A 22737-nucleotide genomic window follows, 5' to 3' on the forward strand; every position below is an offset into this window, starting at 1 on the left:
GGTTCATAATAGAAATATATCACAATGACATATAATAGAACAAAATCATACTGACGGGATCTTTTAACGTACAGAGTCACGTTATAAGAACAATAGAAATACAAAAAGTCGCAAACACAAAACAAACCACGAAAAAATGAAAGCCAAAACAAACACATTGACGAGATGTATAAGTTCCGAGCCATGTCAAACGGATATCACATAAAACCATTTAACAGTAAAAGTAATATTAATAATAGTACAAAGACAAAAGAAAGGACAATAAAACATGTTGTTGAGATGATAAACAACATCAGTACGCAAAATCTATACATCAAGACCATCGTGTACTATTTGAGAAGTTGATACGGAATATTTATCAACAAGGTCTTGGTACCTCCCGATGAACTTTTTTAGAAAAAGGATGAGACGTTCTTTGACATACCCCTGGTTCTACTCAGACACTGATGACGTTTTACAAAGTCTGAGTATAATTTAGTACGCCAGACGCACGTTTCGTCGGTGACGCTCATATCAAGCTCTAGAATATCGAATAAGTTGGGATATATATATCCCATATGCAGGTGAAGTTGGTATATTGCTACTTAGGTGCGGAAAATTTCTAATTTTCAAAATTAAAATCGTCTCGTTTGTCATAGATTCTGGTACTGAGATGACTGTGTAAGTCAAATTCGAGATATAAGTCTAAAAATGAAGCGGGGGAAGCCGTGTCTGTTGTTTCTTTAATCTCTAGTCCTGGGGGGATATATACTGAACGACTTTAGAAACGCAACACTAGATTATTTTTATGTTATTTTTGAATGATTGTGTCAACGTCAAAAGCGATGACTACCTGTTACTAACGCCTAAATGATTGTCAGAAAGGTCAACAAATTCTGTCTGACATTTTTTGGGTTCTGTTTTACACCTTCTGATTTTGCATTTGTTCAACCCATTAATTGGTTTTGGCAATTATGCGGTTGGAACTTGAGGGCTTTACAGGTTTTCCTTCAGTCAATACTTTGGCAATGCAGTTCATGGGAAACATTTATGGCATGAATCTGTACTCAATGGCACTCGGCAATTTGGTTAGCTGTTGACGTTGCGGCCGTAAACATGATTGGCAAATGACGTTGCATAATCAAATTCTGTTGATGATTTAATTGTCAATACACGTTGATCTGTTCATTGATGGCCAGCAACAAATCTTGTCTACTTGTATCGTTATCGGAAGAAAAAAGTAAGTAAGGCAAAGGATTGAAAGAACTGTTTCACAAAGCAAAAAAACTGAAACAATCTTTCATGGGACCAAAATTTCGCTTTAAGAAATTCGTGCGACTTCAAAAATTCGGTATGTTAAATAACCACAGGTAAGTCAGATTTTGATTTTTTGTAAGGAGAAAGCAGCATGATAAGCATGAAAAGTAGTTGTAAGAGAATCAAAAATGATTTGGTAAAAAAAATCAACAAAATGAGTGTTGCGTTTCTAAAGTCGTTCAGTATATATATTGAATGCAATCAGAAAAGTTCGGATTGTTTATGGAAAGAACATCATCAATATATCTGAAAGTGAAATTAAATAATCTGGCTTCTTTGATCCTCTTGTTTTTGACAAGCGTCTAGAGGAATTTAGCCAAGTAGTTTCAGAGTAAAAGATTTTTGTAAAAGTTAACGACGACGGACGACGACGACGACTACCACGACGACGACGACGCCGGACGCCGGACAGAAAGTGATGAGAAAAGCTCACTTTAGCTAAAAAAAAAAGGGCGAAAAATAATAGAAGTACTGAAAAATAAATAGAGATGGAATATTGTTTCTAAAAGAACTGATTGATAATACCCGGGCATAATATTCAAGAAAATTATTGCATATTGGCACCTCATCATATTAACACATTAAATATCCTCTGAAAATATATCTAGAAATTTTTAATAGGCTCTATTTGATGTAAACGAATCTTAAGTATGAAAACACTCAATTGTTATGCGAAAACGTACATCTATAAAAACAAATTGATGTCTTTATGGTTGTCGACAGAAGTTAATGTAACCTTGCGCTTGTAAAGTCCATATTTGTACAAAATTCCGAAAACGCTATGGTAAATTAAAATGTATTTAAACTTTATTTTCTGAAGACATTTGCTTCCATAAACACAATTTACCTGACCAGATTCAACTCAGAATTTATATTCTAGCTTATTCGGTGCTTTTATTTATGGATAACTCTACCGACTCATTTCTTTTTTTCAATATGCTGCTCCTTTAGATATATCTGAACCTCCCTTAAAGATGTTCAGAGTTTTGATTTATTAATAGAATTGGGTAAGCAACAGACATAATATTGTTTGTTGATTGGGAACAAATATCTGTACATCCTTTGTTCGAGCTGCTTATTCTTTAGTTTTTGTATGTTCTGCAATGTGTACTATTGTTTGTCTGTTTGTCTTTTTTTATTTTTAGGCATGGCGTTGTGAGTTTATTTTCGATTTATGAGTTTGACTGTCACTCTGGTATCTTAAGTCCTTCTTTGTCATGTGCATAATATTTTAAACAACTAAAGCAATGACAAAAAAATGGTACTATAGAAATGTAACCCACGCGTATTTTGAAGATCTGACAGTAGGCCACTAAACTTTCCCATTGAATGATTTAGAATTGAAAGGCGTTAAATATTATATAAGCTATATTTGAAATTGTTTGTATTCTGTAATTTTAGATTTATGAATATTGAACAACATGGTGTCAAAAGAGGAGGAGAACTTTCTTCGTATTGTGTATCTACACTACAGAGTAGCCACTGGAGCACTTACAAATTTCTTTGATAAGTTACATCCAAGTTTATCCGCTGATTTAAATATACCAGGAAATAAGGCTATATTGCAAGATCTGTATATTCCCCCTCCTAGGAAGAAACGATTTCTATATCGAAGTCAATGGGATACTTTGTATCCTCCACCAGGTAAGTTCCAAGGAGGAAACGTGTGAAATATCAATGTATATGGAATATTATGTATCGTGAATCAGGCTAATTCACAAGAGATAACGAATTCATTTTCAAAGACAATGACATATTTTGTTTCCTTCGCCAGACAATTTTCTAAGAGATTTCAATCACTTGGTTTCAAGCAAGGAACAAACATTTCTTTTCCAGTTACAAAAAAAAACTGAATGTTTAGTAAAACGCAATTTACCATGACTAAAGGCTTTAGAGATTTTAAGCACGCTGGACTGATTTAATCATAATTCTATGTGTTGTACTTGTAGTTTCAACGTAAACACCAAAGGTCTGAGTTTGTTTCTATGATTTTTGCAGCGACATAAAGTTTTTGAATATGAAATGTCTAATTGATCATCTTGTTTTAGAGGGCATTGTTTTTAATTTAGAGATCTCTGATTCAAATTCAACATTACAATTTTTTTCAGATTTTCAGAAGTTAAGTGAAAAAGTAGAATATTTCTCTAAAATGTTAGTACAAAAATAATCATAAACTGTTCAAAAAATGTTTCTGAGAAAAATTAACGTAAAACTGTGGTGATGGATGATATAATTCTTGTTTATGTCCAGCGACAAGTTAAAACTCCAGATTTCTAAAAAAGGATGAAATGTTGTTTCTTTACCATCATAACAAAAAGGCAGTAAAAAATCTTGCAATTGTCTCCGATTTATAACTTGTTATTTGGCTGTTGCATTTTTGGGTGTAAAAGTGCATATTGATGTTCACCTTTTGATATTGAGGGACTATAACATGACAATTAAAAGTGTAAATTAAGTACGGCGTTCGAATACAAATTGAGCAAATTGATCGTCTAAATCCGTTTTATGACTTTGTTGAATTATTGAAATTAACAATTCTGTTTCTACTTCATAAGTCATTGTGCATCTTTGTGCATTAATCTGATTTCGATGTTTTGTTATGTATTAATTGACAAGAAAAGTAATTAACTTGAGTGCCGAGTCTTCCAAATGACAAAAACCTTGCAAGGTACAGCACTATAAAACAACATACTGTTTAGCATTTAAACTTGACTTAAAAGACAAAAACACGTATCAAACATGATCAAATGTGTATTGAGATGTATTTGCATGATTGTCTTTTTCGTTTATTATAAATTAGATCTAATTCCTTTCGACTCATGCAAACAACAATGATTACAGAAATAAACTACCGGATTTGCGTTTGATTGTTTTCTGTTAAAATCAATCATGTATTGCTTAATAAAAATCGTTAATCTGGCAAACAATAATCAATCCATCTTCATAAAAAAAATATATAAGCGCACTACTCCTATCGGTATTCTCAAATTTTAAACATAAATAAGCTAGGTTTAACAGTTTATTCTAATTGATAATGAATGACATTTCGTTAGTTGACGTTTGTGTTTTTACTACAATTCATAACTCGTACGTTTTAAGGACGTCACTGATATGCATGCAAAATATACAGTGTACAAAGAAGCTACCTCTTACTATGGAATATAAGGTCCTAGTATTTTTAATTAACAGTGTTTGAACTCAGACAGGTTTACAACGTGCAGTAGACAATAAGCTACGATTTCTTTTTCATCAGTCAACTGCAAATATAAAAAAAACTTAAAAAAGGCTACAGATGTAATTACGGTACTTACTGTTGATGAATGAAGAAGAGATATCCAATGAAGTAATTGCATCGTAAAAAGGGATTAAGATACTTAAAAAAACTATTTTAACACAAAACAAACTGGCAACGCCATGTAAAAAATCAAAAAGACAATCAACGGTTACAAAACACTAACATATCTGTCCATAGTCATTTACATATATTTTTTTATTACAGTCTCACTGACGGTTAGCTTAGCACAGGTAGAATCGAAAAGGATGCTTCTTCCTGAATATTGCTCATGCATAAATCAAATATAGCTATTGTTTAAACTGTTATGCATTTCTTTTACAGGACCAACAATAGTTACTTCAGCAGATTTAGACATGACATTAATCGTTTGTCTACTACGTAACATACCTCCATTGGTGACAGAACCTCCAACTGGATTTGACAATTTACCTCCTCCTCATGACAAAAGTGACGGAGCAAACATTGCTCGCTTGAAATATCATAAAAACTTTCTGGTGTCACATTCAAAGGATGGCACATTACCTGATGCAGACTTTGTGAGAATCTGGAGTGAATTAGAACAGGTATTTATATATGACTACCTGTAAAACAAATAAAACTAAGAGCATATGTGGCACTCGAGAAACAAGGTTATTTTATATACATATGCACATGCATGGCTTTATAATATGTCGATAATTGTATCGTGGCATTGAAAAAGGTCGTGTTTTGATCGATGTATTTGTGCTTTGTTGTATCCTTCTGATAAGTTAAGACCTTTTCAAATGTCATATTCCTGACCGTTTGTTTGCCTGTAGTCATGATAATCTTAATTTTTTTTTAGATAGGTTGAAAATATAAGAAGCAAAATCGATCAGCAATTTAGAATCCGCATAAGTTGTAATTGGACCAAAACAATTTGATGAGACTGAAAGGGATTATTTCCCTTAAATAAAAATCGTTTGACATATATTATTGTTTGTTTGAAGCATTGAACTCAATATCGATATATGTGTATATCATGATACAATTTAGTTGTAAATCGTTCTTTTTTTCAGGCCATTACGGGTCTTGATAATTCACTTGCTACTGCTGCGAGTTTGAAAGATGCAAAAACAAAGATGCTGGATAACTCGATGGTACAAATGTTGTCAACACAAATACAACTTGTCACGAAAGTTTCTAATTTTGAAAAGGAGTTGAAACACATTTCTTCACATATTGACAAAGATGTACAAGAAAAGAAGCAACTAAAACAGATAACAGAAACTCTTGATGAAAAAATGAAAATTAAAGAAGATAGTTTTGAAATGGAGTATAAAGAATGTAAAGAAAACGTAGATAGGTTATCCGAACGACTGGATACTAGTGAAGTACAAATGAATGAAAGAGTTGAAAGTATTGAAAAAGTTTTAGAGGAATTACAGAAATTACAACAATCTCTAAATTTACAATTCACTCGAATCAAAACCATTGCCATAGAAAGTAAGAGCGAAAAAGAAGACTTTGTAAAGAATGTGCAGTCATTGTGCAGTCTTATTCAAGTTGATATGACCAAACACGAAGAAAGAATAGCAGCACTTGAGAACAGTTCTGGAACTCTTCAGGAAATACAGAGAGACATTGACAGCCTGAAAAGCAAGTTAGGTATATGTTTATCAATTTAAAACTAAAGAGATATAATCGTTTGCATGCGCAATTTTAAATTAGACAGCTAAAACATATGACGAATGAACGCGTTGCCCTAACATTTAGTTCTAACTTGTCTCTGATATTTTACTCGAAATAATCAGGCATGCAGGGTGCAACTAACTTCTGCCATATAAAATTGTAGCGGACATACACTGTTACTTTTCAAAGCTTTAATAGCTTACCTAATCCGTATGAATATATAGTACAATCTTACATATATATCAAAATAAGATGTATCGATACAAATGTCTTATTTCTTTTCATATCGTTGTTAAAGGGAAGCTAGAGTCCCCTAGTATACATTTCTACATATTCAATTTACAATTTCAAAAATTAACAAATTCCCATTCAAAATATTTTACAAATAATTTAAAAAAGGAGATTGTAACTGTACCCACGATATCAAAACCAGTTTACCTTACTTTACAATTGGAATGGGAAAAAAATGGGAAACAGGGTGGTCCCCAAACTCGTATTGTATTTAATGTTTTTGCACCTTTGGCATCTATTTAAAACAAACTTTTGTTTAATTTTCGAGCTCCTTGATCGATTAGTTGATTACACAATGCATGAAGTAATACCGTTAGAGTTTGGGTTCCAGGGAGGAGTAATCTTTTCTCTGTACAAGTTTGACGTGTGATAACCCCTGTAGTCGGAATAACGAAATCATTAAAAACAAATCTCTTCAATTCGTATTTTAATCAGTAATGGTATGTATATAGAAAAACAAAAGATTGTTGTATGATTGCAATGAGACATCTCAATACAAAACACAATATTGCCTAGAATTTAACAACTATAGATCACCGTTAACGGATGTAGTAAAAAAACTAAGATTGAGCTACAAAAGTAACACAATTTGAGAACACCTTTTTGTGTTATGATTTCAACAAAAATTAAAATATAAGTACGATATGACTTTTAAAATTAATTGATACATATGTCGTAACTTGACTTTTATGATTACTTGGGTTTAATATAAGTGTGGTATAATTTGTTTTAATTGTAAATCCATGAAAAAGATACAAAACAAGGTTGAAAACATGAAACTGAGAGAATTTCATGAACTCCAAAAGATATGTGACAGGTTGGTTGACTGGGTTTCACGTCTTATGATATGCATGCATTATTCACAATGCGTATCCTCACTCACTAAAAATGTCATATGCTGGAATAGGACACAATTGTTATACTTACAAATTGTGCATATAACTTACTGGTAAAGTTCTAAATATCTAAGAACATGAAAACATGTCTATAATGAGTTAAGGTCGTACCAAACACCAGGAATAAAACTAATTTTACTCGTTTGATTTCCTTTACTTTTGACAAAGTATTGAATCTGATTCTTTAACAAAATATACAAACTTCATAAAAGTTGAACCACACTCTTTCGAAAAAATTGATGAATTTATGATGAAATCAGACATGATAATTGGAAACTGTCTACTTTTTGGTTCCATCAATTTCATTATAATTACAATTCCAAGAAGAAAAAAAAGGTCAACATATAACTAAGCATTATTTGAAGCTGATATTATAATGTTATGGTTGTGAATTTCTTTTATATATATAAGGCTAAAATGGTATTTAAAAAGGTGAAAAAATCTGTATTTTGACAATTTCTGAAAATAGCTTAAATCTTATATTTTAAATTCAAAAAAATGACTTTGGGCAGACAAGTTCATTGTAAACTTTAATTGCATCTTAAAGTTCATATAGTAAATTATTAAAAACAGGATTTTTTTTTAATTTGTTAATACCATGACAACAGAATTGGTAAAATTCATTAAAAATGACAGTTTTTGCTATTTTAATTTAAATTTATGTAATTTAACATACAATAAAAAATTATAATTTGTTTGAAAATGATAAAAAAATGTATTAGCTTTAATTTAAGTGGCTGAAAGACCATAGCAACATAAAACAAAACTATCAACTAGTACGAAATTGCTCAATGAATTAAGAATCAGCATCAAATACATGGTTTTCTAGGTAATGAATACATATCAATAATGGAGTTTGAATAATATACTCAACAGTTAGATAGTTAACACTTGATCTGCCATGGGAAAAAAGTCTAGATTTTATACAACAATTATGTACCTTATAATATCTGTATTGCAGCCTTGTAAATTGACTTCTTTCAACCATAATCAACAAGCCATTATATTTTTCTATATCTAAAACTCATATCCTTTGATTTCATGAAAGGGTCATTTGGTTATTGTAATAGCAATGTATGGCATAGAAATTTTAGTTGGAGAGACAGAGTTAATAATATAGGACTGCTAGTTCCTCAAAAAATTGTATTCTTGGATTTTTCTCAAAATCTCAAAATTCAAATTGCATTTTGGTCTATAATCGTAAATGTAAACGGTACGTCTAAACACTGTTAAGGACTCCTTAGTCATGTTAGTGCACTAAAGGCCTTTACAGTGCCACTAAGGACAAAAAGGAGTGCTGTTATATGTATTTTGTTTTACATATTATGGTAGAGATAGATATATAATGCATTTGTAAAAAATATTGGTAAAAAAGAAACTCATGTGATATGTCTAGTTCACCTGGCCCACAAGGCCATGTGATATTTTCTCATCACTTGGCGTCCGTCGTCATTAACTTTTACAAAAAACCTCACCTCTGAAATTAATGGGCAAAATTTAACCAAACTTGGTTACAATCATCATTGGGGTATCTAGTTGAAAAATTGTGTGCGGTGACCAAGCCAACCAATCAAGATGCCGCCATGGCTAACAATAGAACATAGGGGTTAAATGTAGATTTTGGCTTACAACTCTGAAACCAAAGCATTATGAGCAAATCTGAAATGGGTTAAAATTGTTTATCAAGTGAAGATCTATCTGTTTTGAAATTTTCAGATGAATCGGACTACCGGTTGTTGGGTTGCTGCCACTAAATTGCTAATTTTAATTAAATTTTGTCGTTTTTGAGTTATTATCTTGAATGCTAAACTGTAAACAGCAATAATATTCACCGAAGTAAGAAATAAGAATAAGTCAACATGACCAAAATGGACAGTTGACCCCTTAAGGCGTTATTGCCCTTTATAGTCATTTTTACCAATTTTTCATAAACTTTTATAATCCTTTACAAAATCTGCTTTGAAATTTTCAGATCAGACAACCGGTTGTTAGGTTGCTGCCCCGGGATTGGTAATTTTTAAGAAATTTTGTCTTTTTTAGTTATTATCTTAAATACTATTATATATAGAGATACACTGTATACAGCAATAATGTTCAACAGAAAATATAGATCTACAAAATAAGTTAGCATGAAAAAATGGTCAGTTGACCCCTTAAGGAGTTATTGCCCTTTATGGTGATTTTTTACCAATTTTTCATAAATTGTTGTAATCTTTTACAAAAATCTTCTTCTCTGAAACTACAAGGCCAAATTTAACCAAACTTGGCCACAGTAAACATTGGGTTATCTTGTTTAAAAAATGTGTGCGGTAACCCAGCCAACTAACCAAGATGGCCGCCATGGATAAATATAGAACATAGGGGCAGAATGTAGATGTTGGCTTATAACTCAGAGCATTTAGAGCAAATCTGACAAGGGTTTAAATTGTTAATCAGGTCAAGATCTATCTGCCCTGAAATTTTTAGATGAATAGGACAACCGGTTTTTGAATTGCTGCCCCACAATTGGTAGTTTTAAAAGACAATTGTGCCGGTTTTTTTTTAGTTATTATTTTGAATACTAATATAGATAGACATCAATTGAAAACAGCAATAATGTTCAGCAAAGTAAGATCTACTAAAAAGTCAAATGACCAAAATAGTTAATTGACCCCTTAAGGCGTTATAGCCCTTCACAGTAAATTTTTAACAATTTTCATTAATTTGATAATTTTTGTAAATTCTTACCAAATAATTTCCTCTGTTTCTAATGGGCAAAGTTCATTTTAGATATAATTGTAAGTAGCAAGGACGTTCAGTAAAGTAAGAACGTTCAGGTGATTTTTCAGAATATATCTCTGTAGTGCTATGAACCACCTTATGACACAGACACGTTATATCGTCAATCGATTTGTGATAAAGTGTCGATTTAAGAAGTCCATATCCAAAACTGTGTTTGGGCAGTTAATTGTTATGAAGGAGTCCGCACAGTTCTTATATAGTAAACAATGAAGAGTGTAACACATACAACTTAAGAAATATATCTGTTTTTCAATATTTTAATGAAACTTGATTATAAAGGTATATTTGTATTTACTAATTCAATCTGATAGTCAAAGGATTAAGTTCGATGAGGTTAATATTCAGTCTTGGATATTAACCCTATGGTTTGAAGATACAAATTGTTTCAGGATAATGAAAAGACACATGAGTAAGTCCAATGATAACTATGATTACTATTTGTGTGCAACTGTTCCCATAAAGTGTTAACATCAAAACCAAAATAGGTAACAAGTTCAAGATCACAACCTGGTTTCTTTTAAAGAACAAAGAAAACAGGTTCGACAAACTAACTATTCAAATAAGAAATGTAAAATGATATGCCAAACATTATATAAACAAAATTGTGTCCAGCTAGAAAATTCAATGGAAACAATGGATCGTTAGTTAAAAATGAACTTTGATTACCGTAAACCAATTAATTTCAGTTTCAGTTTTTCAATTTAGGGAAAAAACAAGGAGATGGGATATTATTGCCAACAACTGCATAATGAGTCAAAACAATGCTAATTAAAGCAACTATAGCTAGGTCGCTGTATGACATTCCACAATGAGGAAATCCACACCCTATAGTAAGCTATAAAAGGATGGGAAAAAGTATTAAACGACCTCATTTCTGACAAAACAATTCATATAAAAAACGATAGTTATGAAACACAACAAACAAACAAAAACATACATAAAACACCGAAGAAAAGGGAGAGCAAAAAAGTACATTGAAACGGAAATTTTATTTAAAACTGGTGCTTAATTAGGACTTAAGACAGACAAGATAGAATAAACATAAACAAATGTATGATCTATTGCAACTTGATAAACTAAATTAATTTTTCAGATACATTGAAAGAAGAAATAAAAAAGCAAGTTGGAGATCATATTCCACCACATATTCAAGGTATGATTAATTGTAATTTACTAAGATTCTATTGTCAATAATCACGCAAGTGCATTAGTTGATATATATGTGTACGGTTTTACATTATATAGTGTGTGCTATTCATGCATATGAACTGGTAGATGTTGCTGAGGTTGAAAAATGATCCCCAATCAGTCATAAAATGTGTACTTCATTGTTGAAGGTTGCGTTAAATTTTCAGTTTCAATTTTCAGAACCAACATACTTGTACAAAAAGAAACAATTCGAAATAATAAACAAAAACAAATTTTACTTCACGAAATATTCAGTGTTAAATATATAAAACACAATCCGCAATTCAGAGCTGAAATAATTATGCATGTAGTGTTTTTAGTCGCCCATTCGTTCATGGTTAAACATCATTTTGCGGACATATCAAGCTGGCTCTGCAGACATAGGTATGCTGTTTCCACCGTTGGCGGCAGCGCCAAAAATGTATAATTCTGTGATTAGGTCAATAATAATTGGTATGGAGTTGTATTTGCATTGGCACATCTCATATCCGTGGAGATAACCTAACTATGCCCTCTGTCCCTCAATCATGGTCTTTTTTTGCTTGGTTAACATGTTTTAGTTAGTAATTAGGTCAGTTTAAAGAGAAGCATTATAGGTATGCCATGGATAATATTTGGTCCCGCCCTTCAGTCATGGTCTATCGAATTTGAAACTTTTCTTAGTTTACATGTATTAATTTGTGATTAGTTCAGTTCAATATCCACTCCTTATGATAAGTCAATGATGTTTGGAATGCAATTCGCAAGAATTTTTTCAAAAGAAATTTTATACCCCAACCCCTTCTTCATGGTTTGTTGACTTTGAAACTGTTACATAGTTTAAAATTTAATGTTTGTGTTTATATTTGTTTAACAAAATGGTATTTGGTATGCAGTTGTATTACAGACGATTGCATTGAGTATGTAGGTAAAGATTATATCTTTTGTTAGCTTGCTTGCTACCCGAACCGTAAAGTCATCATTAGGTAAGGTATTCTACCCTCCTTTCTAAGAAGTTTAGTTAGTTAGATGGTTATCTCTTGGACTTTTCTACTCTGAAAGAAAGGTAGTTTAACTAACCTTATAATGCCTTCACATTTCCGCTAATAAAATACTAAACAACGATATTTAGTTACACAATCAATGCAATTGGCCGTAACATTGGCACATCTCATTTACACGGAGATTCTTTTGCCATGTACCTTAGTCATGGTTCATTGTCTTTGAATATTTGCTCAACTTATGTAACATGTATTGCTATTTTCTTTCTTTGACGTCTCCCCCATTTCCATTCTAAATTTTATTGTTTTATATTAAACCAATATTGATTCAAATAAATGAATTTTACCATGTAAGTTTGATGCACTGCAACGTAATGCAATGCTGCACGCACATGTAATGATTTATATGCGTCAACCTTAATCAGGATCAATATTATTTGTATATTTAAAGGAGTACAATGGCAGCACGTCATCTGATTAATTGGCTCACTTAAGATTGAATGAAAATGTTATGAACAAGAATATATAAATAATTCATCAGTCATCATTCATTGTAATCACATTTTTAGTCCCCTACTGACAAAATCAAAGGGGACATGATGTTTGCACTCTGTCTGTTCTTCTATCTGTCCGTTTGTTCATCCGTCAGTCCGGCAAACCAGTTTTCCAGACTTTTTATCTTCTTTCTTGAATATATTGATTTACTATTTGATGTAATGTTTTATCATGGAAAGGTTACAGGTCAAGTTCGATTTTCATGAGTTTAGATTTTCTCCTTGTTCAGTTAAATTTTTGATGGAATACTTATTAATTACTTTATTTCTGTTCAAAGGAATATAACTCATTTTCTGACTTTCCCTAAAGTTAAATTGTTGTAAAAAAAATTTAAAGCACTGGATTTCTGTTCCAAAGGAAATAAATCATTTTTTTTAAAGATTTGTAAAAAACATTATATCATGTATATTAAGATAATGACCTTAAGGATGTTTTTCCTTTTCTTATGTAAATTGTGTGAAGAATTCAGTGGTTGTTTTTTTTTACCAGTAGGGGATTATGGATTGCCATGCAATGCTCACAGATAAACTCAACATAGATACCAGGATTAAAGTTTTATATTTACGCCAAACGTGCGTTTCGTCTACATAAGACTCATCAGTGACGCTCGAACAAAAAATGTTTAAAAGGTCAAATAAAGTACGAAGAATTATTGTTTTCTTATAATATCCACCATTTAAATAGATCATAAAAATACCGGGCGTCCCTCCGACATATGTTGTAAGGGCTTACATATTGAATTTATGACAGAATCTTATAAACATGATTTTAAAGTTTATATTTACAACCTTTTGCCCAATTTTTCGAAACTTAAGCTTTTTGAATTAATCAATTATATGAACAATTGCATTGTAAGTACTCTAGCCCAGTCATATGAACAATTATTGAAATATTTTCAAGAAATTGATTACGAAGCTTTAAAACAACAGCCGCTTTGAAAAGTTCGAAAATCAGTGCTGATTACCTATTGAATGTAAGTTAGGCCCTGGGAAATATCAATTATATTGACAATTACATTGTTACGCATTCTTAAGCATACAGTTATTGCCAGGGTTGAGACAAGATTGAAAATCAGTTATGATGATTTTGTTTGTATAAAAGTTATAGCCTTGGAAATATCAATCATACCAAGAAATGAAAGTGCTCTAAACATCTAATTCTTTCCAGATTAAAAAAAATACTAATAATTTCAAATGTTCCAAAATAAGGATTCAAGAACTATTTGTAAAAGAGAAATGTCCCTTGGAAATATATTTAAATTGCAGAGTAAGCCTGAATTTCTCTTAGATATTTATAAAAATTGAATCTTCTGGTGATGTGTTGTCAAAGACCACAAAAACAAAATGACTATCCAACCAATTTAACTATAAACACAAACTATGTGGATTATACATCAATTTGGCAGTAATTCATCAACACAAATAACCAATAGTTATCAAAGGTACCAGGCTTATAATTCAATACGCCAGGCGCGCATTTCGTCTACCTAAGACTCATCAGTGACGCTCAGATAAAAAAAAGTTGTGACCAATATAGTCCAAAGTTGAAGAGTTTCCTAGATCATTTAACATATTTAATCTGGGACGATCATTTGACATGTTGGTTATAGGAGTGCCATGGAAATTTGTAAAGGAAAATTTCTGCCTAGTTGAAGCTAAAAATAAATTGCTATATTGCCCTCCAAATAGATGAGTTTAAGTTATTGTTGGTTAGCATGACTCAAGGATGACATGTTAAAATGTCTTGCTTCATCTGATAATGCTAGGCTAAGCTCCACCTATTAAAAGAAGGACGAAATATACCAGAGGGGCACTCAATATAAAAAAGAAGATGTGGTATGATTGCCAATGAGACAACTATCCACAAAAAACTAAAATGACCCAACCATTACCAACTATAGGTCACCGTACGGCCTTCAACAATGAGCGAAGCCCATACCGCATAGTCAGCTATAAAAGGCCCCGATAAGACAATGTAAAACAATTCAAACGAGAAAACTAACGGCCTTATTTATGTAAAAAAAATGAACGAACAACAAATATGTAACACATAAACAAACGACAACCACTGAATTACAGGCTGCTGACTCGTGACAGGCACATACATCAATAATGTGCCAGGGTTAAACATGTTAGCGGGATCCCAACCCTCCCCCTAACCTGGGACAGTGGTATAACAGTACAACATAAGAAATGAACTATAAAAATCAGTTAAAAAAGGCTTAACTCATCGGATAGACAAAAAATAAAAGTGAACCTGGACGGGTACTTATATACCGACACAAGAAGACACAATTAACAGATCTGAGAGTACTCGCAGTTATCTGACAGCTAGTTCAAAACCACTAACAACTTATAAAAAAATCATTCATCTGAGACTAAACTCAAACTCGTAAATCGATAAAAAAAAACTGACAACGCCATTGCTAATCATGAAAAAGACAAACAGACAAACAATTATACACGACAAAACATAGAAAACTAAAGAAAAAGCAACACGAACCCCATCAAAAACTAGAGTGATAACAGGTGCTCTGGAAGGGTAAGCAGATCTTGCTCCACATGTGGCATGTGCTTATGTGACAACAAATCCGGTAAATAGTCTAATTCGGTAGGTCACATGCATGAAAGGTAAGGGGATTTTAGGTACGACGTATGGAACATATCCGATATCATTTGTGAAAGGGTTCTTCCATAACAGTCGACCAACTCTTGATGGTGTCCGTAATATTTACGAAGGGATGATTTCAACCATTTGGAACTCTTGGTTTAATAGTTTCCTTGTGAGCATCAACCCTCTATCAAGAAAATCATGATCGGAAATGCAAGCACAGGAATATCGTATCAATTGGGAGATATATACCCCGTATGCAGGTGCTTCTGGAATGTTGCTACTTAGAAATAGAAAGTTCACAATTGTAAAGCTGAAATTATCTCTTTTGTCGTAAAATTTTGTCTAAAGAACATACTGTTGGTTGATTAAACTATAGAGATGAGCAGGGCTGATATGTCAAATTTTCACTCTATTTCAAAATATATGTATTTTATCAAAGAACATTGTATCAGTCAAACAATATTAATTTATAGTATTCCTATGCTTGGAACATGAGCTGAAAAACTGTCAGTTACAATTAGTTCAGAGAGCGAGGTATTTTAAATTGGATACATTTCTTTTTGATTCTAGATCAAAATTGAACTTACAAACTCGCCTTTCATTATTCTTTCTTTTCTTTGCAGCTCACCATAGACAAGAAGTCAAAGAATGGGAGCAAGATCAAACTACCTTTTTGGAAACCAGAGCAACACGTCACATACTGGAATCTCTACCCTTGCATAACTGTATTGTTGTGACAGGAAGCTCGGGATGTGGCAAAACTTCAAACATTCACCAAGCTGCCTTACACTTACGTGACAGTTTGGAATATGAGATAATACCTGTGTTAACAGGACCAACAGACATTATAAATTATTATAATGAAAACAAAAAACAAGTGTTTATTGTTGATGACATCTGTGGAAAGGAAACAATCAACATGCAGACATTACAGACATGGAGAGATTATTCAGAAACAATTGAGAAAATATTTAAAATTGCAGAAAAAAATGTTGCAAGTAAAAATAATAAAACGGTTTCAAAGGTATCAAGTCCAAAATTACTGCTGTCATGTAGACTGCATATATATAAAGAAGCACAGTTTCAACGTATAACATTATTCACAAAAAAAGAATGCAATTTATTATCACCCGAGTTGTGTCTGCTGGAAGAAGAAAGAATGCACATGCTGCACAAGTATCTTCCAGATGACATAATTGACAGTATAAAAGAAGTCACGGAGAACGTTGATTACTTTCCCTTGCTTTGTAAATTGTCAAAAGACAAAACATCTGAGGAAGTGAAGAAACTGTTTACAGCTCCTTTAATCAGTATTAAACAGAATATAAATAACATTATTCATGAAAACAAAGAACAATTCTGTGCTCTTGTTATTTGTATTGTTTTTAATGATGGATTCGATACAGATTGGCTCAAATTAGGATCAGTTTCAGAAAGGAAGAACATGAAAACGGACAAACTTAAGTACATTGTTAAAGAATTTGACATGGACTTAAGCAAACAGAAGCATCGAAATTCTATAAAAACTGCCTTTTCAACATTAAATGGCACCTACTTAAAACTGAGAGGAACAGAGTATAGAATGATACATGACAAAATATATACAATGGCAGCTGTAATCTGTGGACAACACCTTACAGAATATTTTATCAAATATGCTCCAGCTATATTAATTCGGGATAATTTCATCTTTGAATCTGTAACTGAAGTCCATGAAAATGATAATTTAATTGTATTATTAAAAGACGAAGAAGACGATTATTTTGAAAGACTGTTATGTGACTTAACAAAACATGTCATTCTAAGTACATTCAATAATTACCAGTTAATTAGTCAGACATTTAGACATAAGTTAATAAGCTTTTTGAAAAAGAAAAAGGAAGCAAACACAGTATTAATGAAGCTTGACACAGAAGGTTGCAAAACAATAAAACATGGTTCTCTAAAATATACGTTTTATCAACACTATTATACATGTTATACAACTCCTTTAATAGAATCAGTAAATACGGGATATTTTGATATTATTGAATTTCTGATTGTTAATGTTAAATGTAATGTGAATAAAACAGACGAAAGAGGAAATTCCCCTCTATATAAGGCATCTGAAAGAGGACATACAGCTGTAGCTAAACTATTATTAGAGAACAATGCTGATGTATCTAAATGTAATAAGTCAGGTAAGTCTCCATTGTATGCGGCCTGTAAAAGAAGATATAAAGATACAGTAGAACTGTTACTTCACAGCAAGGCTGATCTCAATCAGCTGAATAAAAGTTGGTATTCTCCATTGAATGTGGCCTGTAAAGAAGGATATAGGGATATAGTAGAATTGTTACTTCAAAGCAATGCCGATGTCAATCAGTGTGATAGGTATGGAACATCTCCATTGTTTGTAGCCTGTGAAGGAGGACATACAGATATAGTAGAACTGTTACTGCAGAACAATGCTGATGTGTGTCAGTGTAACAAGTCAGGTGAGTCTCCATTGGAAGCGGCCTGTAAAGGAGGATATGAAATAACAGAAGAACTGATCCGTCAGAACAATTATGATAACGGTCAATCTCCATTTTATGCAGCTTGTGAAGGAGGTCATACAGATATAGTAGAACTGTTGCTTCAGAATAATGCTGATGTGAATCAGTGTAAAAAGAATAGTTTTTCTCCATTATGTGTGGCATGTGCAGGGGAATACACAGATATAGTAGACCTGTTACTTCAGAACAACGCTAATGTGTCTCAGTGTAATGTGTATGGTGTGTCTCCATTGTTTTTGGAATGTAAGAGGGGACATAAAAAAACAGTAGAAAAGTTACTTAATAACAATGCGGATGTCAATCAGTGTACAGCTGACGGGGAGTCTCCATTGTATGTGGCCTGTGAAGGAGGATTTACAGATATCGTGAAAGTGTTACTCGACAACAATGCTGATGTCAATCAGTGTGAAAAACAATATGGACGGTCACCTTTACATATGGCGTGTTATAATGATTCATTTAGCATTCGTCGTTCCATAGAGGAAAAGTCATATAATTATAGTATTTCTGATATTGAAAATTTTGAAGATACATTTTCTAAGATATATGCAAGTCGCATTAAAACTGTACAACTATTACTCGCATTTAATGCAGATGTTCGAATATCAGATGAGCAAGGACAGACACCACTGAAAATTGCCCGTAAATTGCCATATACAGATATAGTAGATCTTTTTGAGGAACACTTAAATAAAAAGTATAACAATAAAGTAAACATTATATAAATTTGAAATGTACAATGAGGAAAATATTGTTACAATGTGAGAATTGTATCATTATAAAAACATTTCATGCATATTATTACATATTTATTGAGTTAAAACTTAGATGAAACGAAAAACAGGAATTATGTGTATTTAGTTATGTACGTAATTGTATCAGAATATACAACACAAATATAGGGGTAATCTTAGTTTACAATATATGCCTGGACAGTATTTATTATTTTTTACATTTTCTCATGGCATCAATTGTTCTGGTTTATTTTGCAAACATATGTGACTCATATGTGTTACGTGATTCAAGAAAGTGATATATAAAAGAAACATTATTTCAATATAATTTTTGAGTCAAATTTTGTAGAAAGAAAAACTTATTGTGTAAATAATGTTTCTTGACTGACACATTGCTATTAATATTTGGCCAGAATTGCAGGGTATGTCTGCAATTGATTTATATATTACAGAAAGTATTGAAATGCATGCATGGCTAGTTGATGTTTGGAGTGTGTGAAATTGATAGACATATAAATAGAGCGTATTCAAAATGTCGATATACGTATTGAACGTTATAAATTTTCAATGTATGTACGGAGTGTATGTTATTCATTACTGATAATATATGCATGTAATTGGTCAGTGTATATTACTAATCAGTTTATGTATGAGTCATAGTAATTGTAAAAAAAATGATGATGTGGTATATTTGCCAATGACGCAACTCTCCACAAGAGACCAAAATGACACAGCAATTAACTGTTATAGGTAACTGTACGGCCTTCAATCATGAACAAAGCCCATACCACAGAGTCAGCTATAAAAGGTCCAAAAATGAAAATTTAAAAGGCATGGTGCCTGTATTAAATATTTTTCAAAATGTCCTCCTATTTGTCTAATTATCATGGTTGTTGACATGGTTGTTAGTTCTCAGGTGCAGCAAAAGTGTTTAGTTCACATCTGGTTTTTTTATATATTGATAAAGAACATTTTGTGTTTATTTTTCAAAGGTAGTGGATGGAATATTTAAGCAGCTTAAGGCGAAGTGAACGTAATTAAACTACACAATGGATTTTGTAAAATAACACCAGAAAATGAAATAAAAAGGGGGTAACCGTTTTCGTTTTTTAGATACGAGCCGTTGAAATAAACTACATGATACACCAAAATTACAAAGGATATATAGGGAAAATCATCAAAATTAGCAGATATTTTTACAATATCAAGATTTTCTATTTTGTTGGACAATGAAATTTTTTTTAAAATTGATATACGATTTAAAAATGAAAGACGAATCCAGAGGTGAAAAAAAGTTCTTAGCAACCGTATTAGTTTTTACGCTACTCTCTATTGAAGTTTATTTTTTTGGCCGGAACATTAAAATTACTTGGCGACGTCATTGCCTGCAATAACGTCGCCACAACTTTTACGTAAAAACTCTATTATACCGTACAATGTCGTAGCAATGGCGTGTGTGTGTATTACTCAGCTTCCTATGTATTACAAATTATCTTAAGCTATCAATTGATAAGGAAATAAACTAACTAATTTTAAAGAATATTTCTGTTGCAAAAGAAAATGCAAGTTTGTAAATTAATTTACCGCAAATGAAAGAAATTTACCGTAGACTCTTATTTCATCTTTTCTATATTAGAGTGATTTCCGAACCTTTTTCAATGCTGGCATGGATTTTTTAATTCTTTCATGAATTAAATATCGAGTTTGGATTTGTCCCGGTTAACACAGTGTTGTCAGAATGAATTGATCGGCTTTAATACTAAGATCGGGTATACACCTTGTTTTCAATTTTACTTCTGCATGTTCGTATTTAAAAAAGTAGACCTATTTTCTGCAGATTTTCATATTCGTCATTTCTGCATGTTGTTAATCTGAGGATTTGCACACAGTATAGTCTACATCATAAACATATTTCATTAGTCATGTTTACACACATGCTCAAGACGCATCTCTGCCAAAACATATTTTATTTTACAAGATGTCCAATCCTGACCACTTTCCCTTTTCTTTAACTAAATGACAAAGACTGATGAAATGTTTGCTGAATGAAGTTTCAGTAACATAAGAAAATATTTGTTTGTTCCGTGCATTATTTGTTAAACATCTTCATTTAAGGATTTAAATTGATTGACTGATTGTTGGTTGCTTAAAGTCCAGTGGCAAATATGTCATGCATGTTCAGGACGAGAACAAGTAAATAATAAATACAGTAGGAAGTTTTGTTCATAACAGAGGCCATCCGGGATGATGGTCTGGGAAATTGTAGTGCCACTAGAAAATGAGGGAAATTGGATAGGGACAGAAATTTTGCCGCGTGCAACAGTCCACATACTCAACCCTTAAATTAAAGTTGTTGCAATGGTTTTTAACGGGCATAGATTGTGGCACTCTCTTTAGACGAGGCATCGGATTTAAAGTTCCCAATCTGACCGGACGTGACTGCGAGCTTAATAAATCCTGCACAGCCAAACGGACGTCAGTTGGGAGAAGACCAAGCGACCATATTTCGTTTCCCCAGTCACCCTTGGGGTAACACGGATTTAAACAATAAGCATAATGCTGTTTTAGTTCTTATACATCCGTGTCTTTAAAATGTTCTGCCTTTAGTGTCCCTTATCTAGGTTAATCCAGAAAAGCGCTTCATTTTATTTAATCTTCAGAATTTTTTAGAACGCAATGAGGTTAAACAGAAGGACTCGCTTATGTATACATTTTTAAAAAAATAGAAGAGATTGGAGTATTTGGTATAACTACCCGTCGCAGATATTTCATACATGTATATTCAAAATGAAAACCTTACACCTTATATGATCCTTTTGAGATCGACGTACCTAGTCAGTGCAGTAACGATCGTAACATACCCATGCAGTGTTATGCAATAACATTTGTTTAGGGGAATTCTTTAAATAGCGATGCATCTAGAGTATTGCTTTAAATTGATTGGTGCAAATTAATTGTGTAAGAATGCGGCCTTATGAGAATTATCATGGTCGATACTTTAAACATTTACCTAATAAAATGTTATAAGAATGTACTCAGTGTAATGGACGGAGATTATGAATACTGTATTGCTACACGGGTTAACCTAGCGAAGTGCCGTACGAATATAGCCTCTGCATAATACAAATGCATAGCTTTCCTATTTATATCATATACAACAATAAGGAGATGTGGTATTACATCCAATGAGTCAACTACCCGCCACTGGTTAAATGAAGTCGATGTAAGCAATAACTATTAACAACCAAACTCTTTTCAACAATTAAAGGGACAAAAACATAATGTGTAGGCCACAGAAACCCCGATATGAAAAAAGCAAAAAGAAAAATACAACGAGAAAATTAACAGCCTTATTCATGAAAAAAATTGTTACGAAAAACAAATACCATGTTGTGAAGAGACAGACTTGATCATGAACCAAAGTGAATAACAACAAGTAAACTATTAGTCCAATAATACAAAACTTTAGAGTTTAAAATGATTTGCATTCAACGATTTTTATCGGATACATTTTTTTTCAAGGGGGTCAAAGTTGATAATGAAAAAAGTAATATTCTATAAAAAACGTTGAATGTAAATGATATGTAACTCCAAATTCTTACATTATTGGACAAGTAATTGGCAGATCCTTATGGGAGTTGGACCCCTCCCCCCTTTTGGGCCGATCAATGCATTTGAATGGGGAAATATAGTTGGAACCCCCCCCCGTTGTCCTGGGTTGGGACCCACCTTTTTAAATGACTGGATCCGCCCCTGCTAGTACACCACAGGCTTCTCAATTTTTGTATTATGATCTATAATCATGAACCAAGTGAAAGCATAGAGCTGACCGAGTACGAGATCTTCCTGGATGATCATTGAGGTCATTTAAACATCCCTTGCAGTAGACTTCCGTTAAATTAAAAAAAAAATCTTTAAAAT

At 32.4% G+C, this 22737-nt stretch overlaps 1 protein-coding gene across 1 annotated transcript; it reads left to right on the forward strand.

Annotated features, from left to right (window-relative positions):
• The first annotated feature begins 2717 nt into the window (after window positions 1-2717).
• On the forward strand, window positions 2718-19315 carry LOC134694078 (uncharacterized). Its single transcript, XM_063555072.1, has 6 exons — window positions 2718-2940; window positions 4913-5154; window positions 5629-6217; window positions 11303-11362; window positions 16169-18724; window positions 19269-19315. The coding sequence occupies exons 1-6, from the start codon at window positions 2718-2720 to the stop codon at window positions 19313-19315; spliced, it is 3717 nt and encodes a 1238-aa protein (XP_063411142.1).
• Window positions 19316-22737: the final 3422 nt, after the last annotated feature.

Source organism: Mytilus trossulus, chromosome 13 (assembly GCF_036588685.1).
Source record: "Mytilus trossulus isolate FHL-02 chromosome 13, PNRI_Mtr1.1.1.hap1, whole genome shotgun sequence".
NCBI classification, from domain to species: domain Eukaryota; kingdom Metazoa; phylum Mollusca; class Bivalvia; order Mytilida; family Mytilidae; genus Mytilus; species Mytilus trossulus.

Bases quoted from the DNA above. Each gene is read 5' to 3' on its own strand.
- LOC134694078 (XM_063555072.1), top strand. From the start codon at position 2,718: ATGGTGTCAAAAGAGGAGGAGAACTTTCTTCGTATTGTGTATCTACAC. The intron at 6,218-11,302 runs GTATATGTTTAT...TTAATTTTTCAG, and splicing joins CAGCCTGAAAAGCAAGTTAG to ATACATTGAAAGAAGAAATA. The intron at 11,363-16,168 runs GTATGATTAATT...TTTTCTTTGCAG, and splicing joins TATTCCACCACATATTCAAG to CTCACCATAGACAAGAAGTC.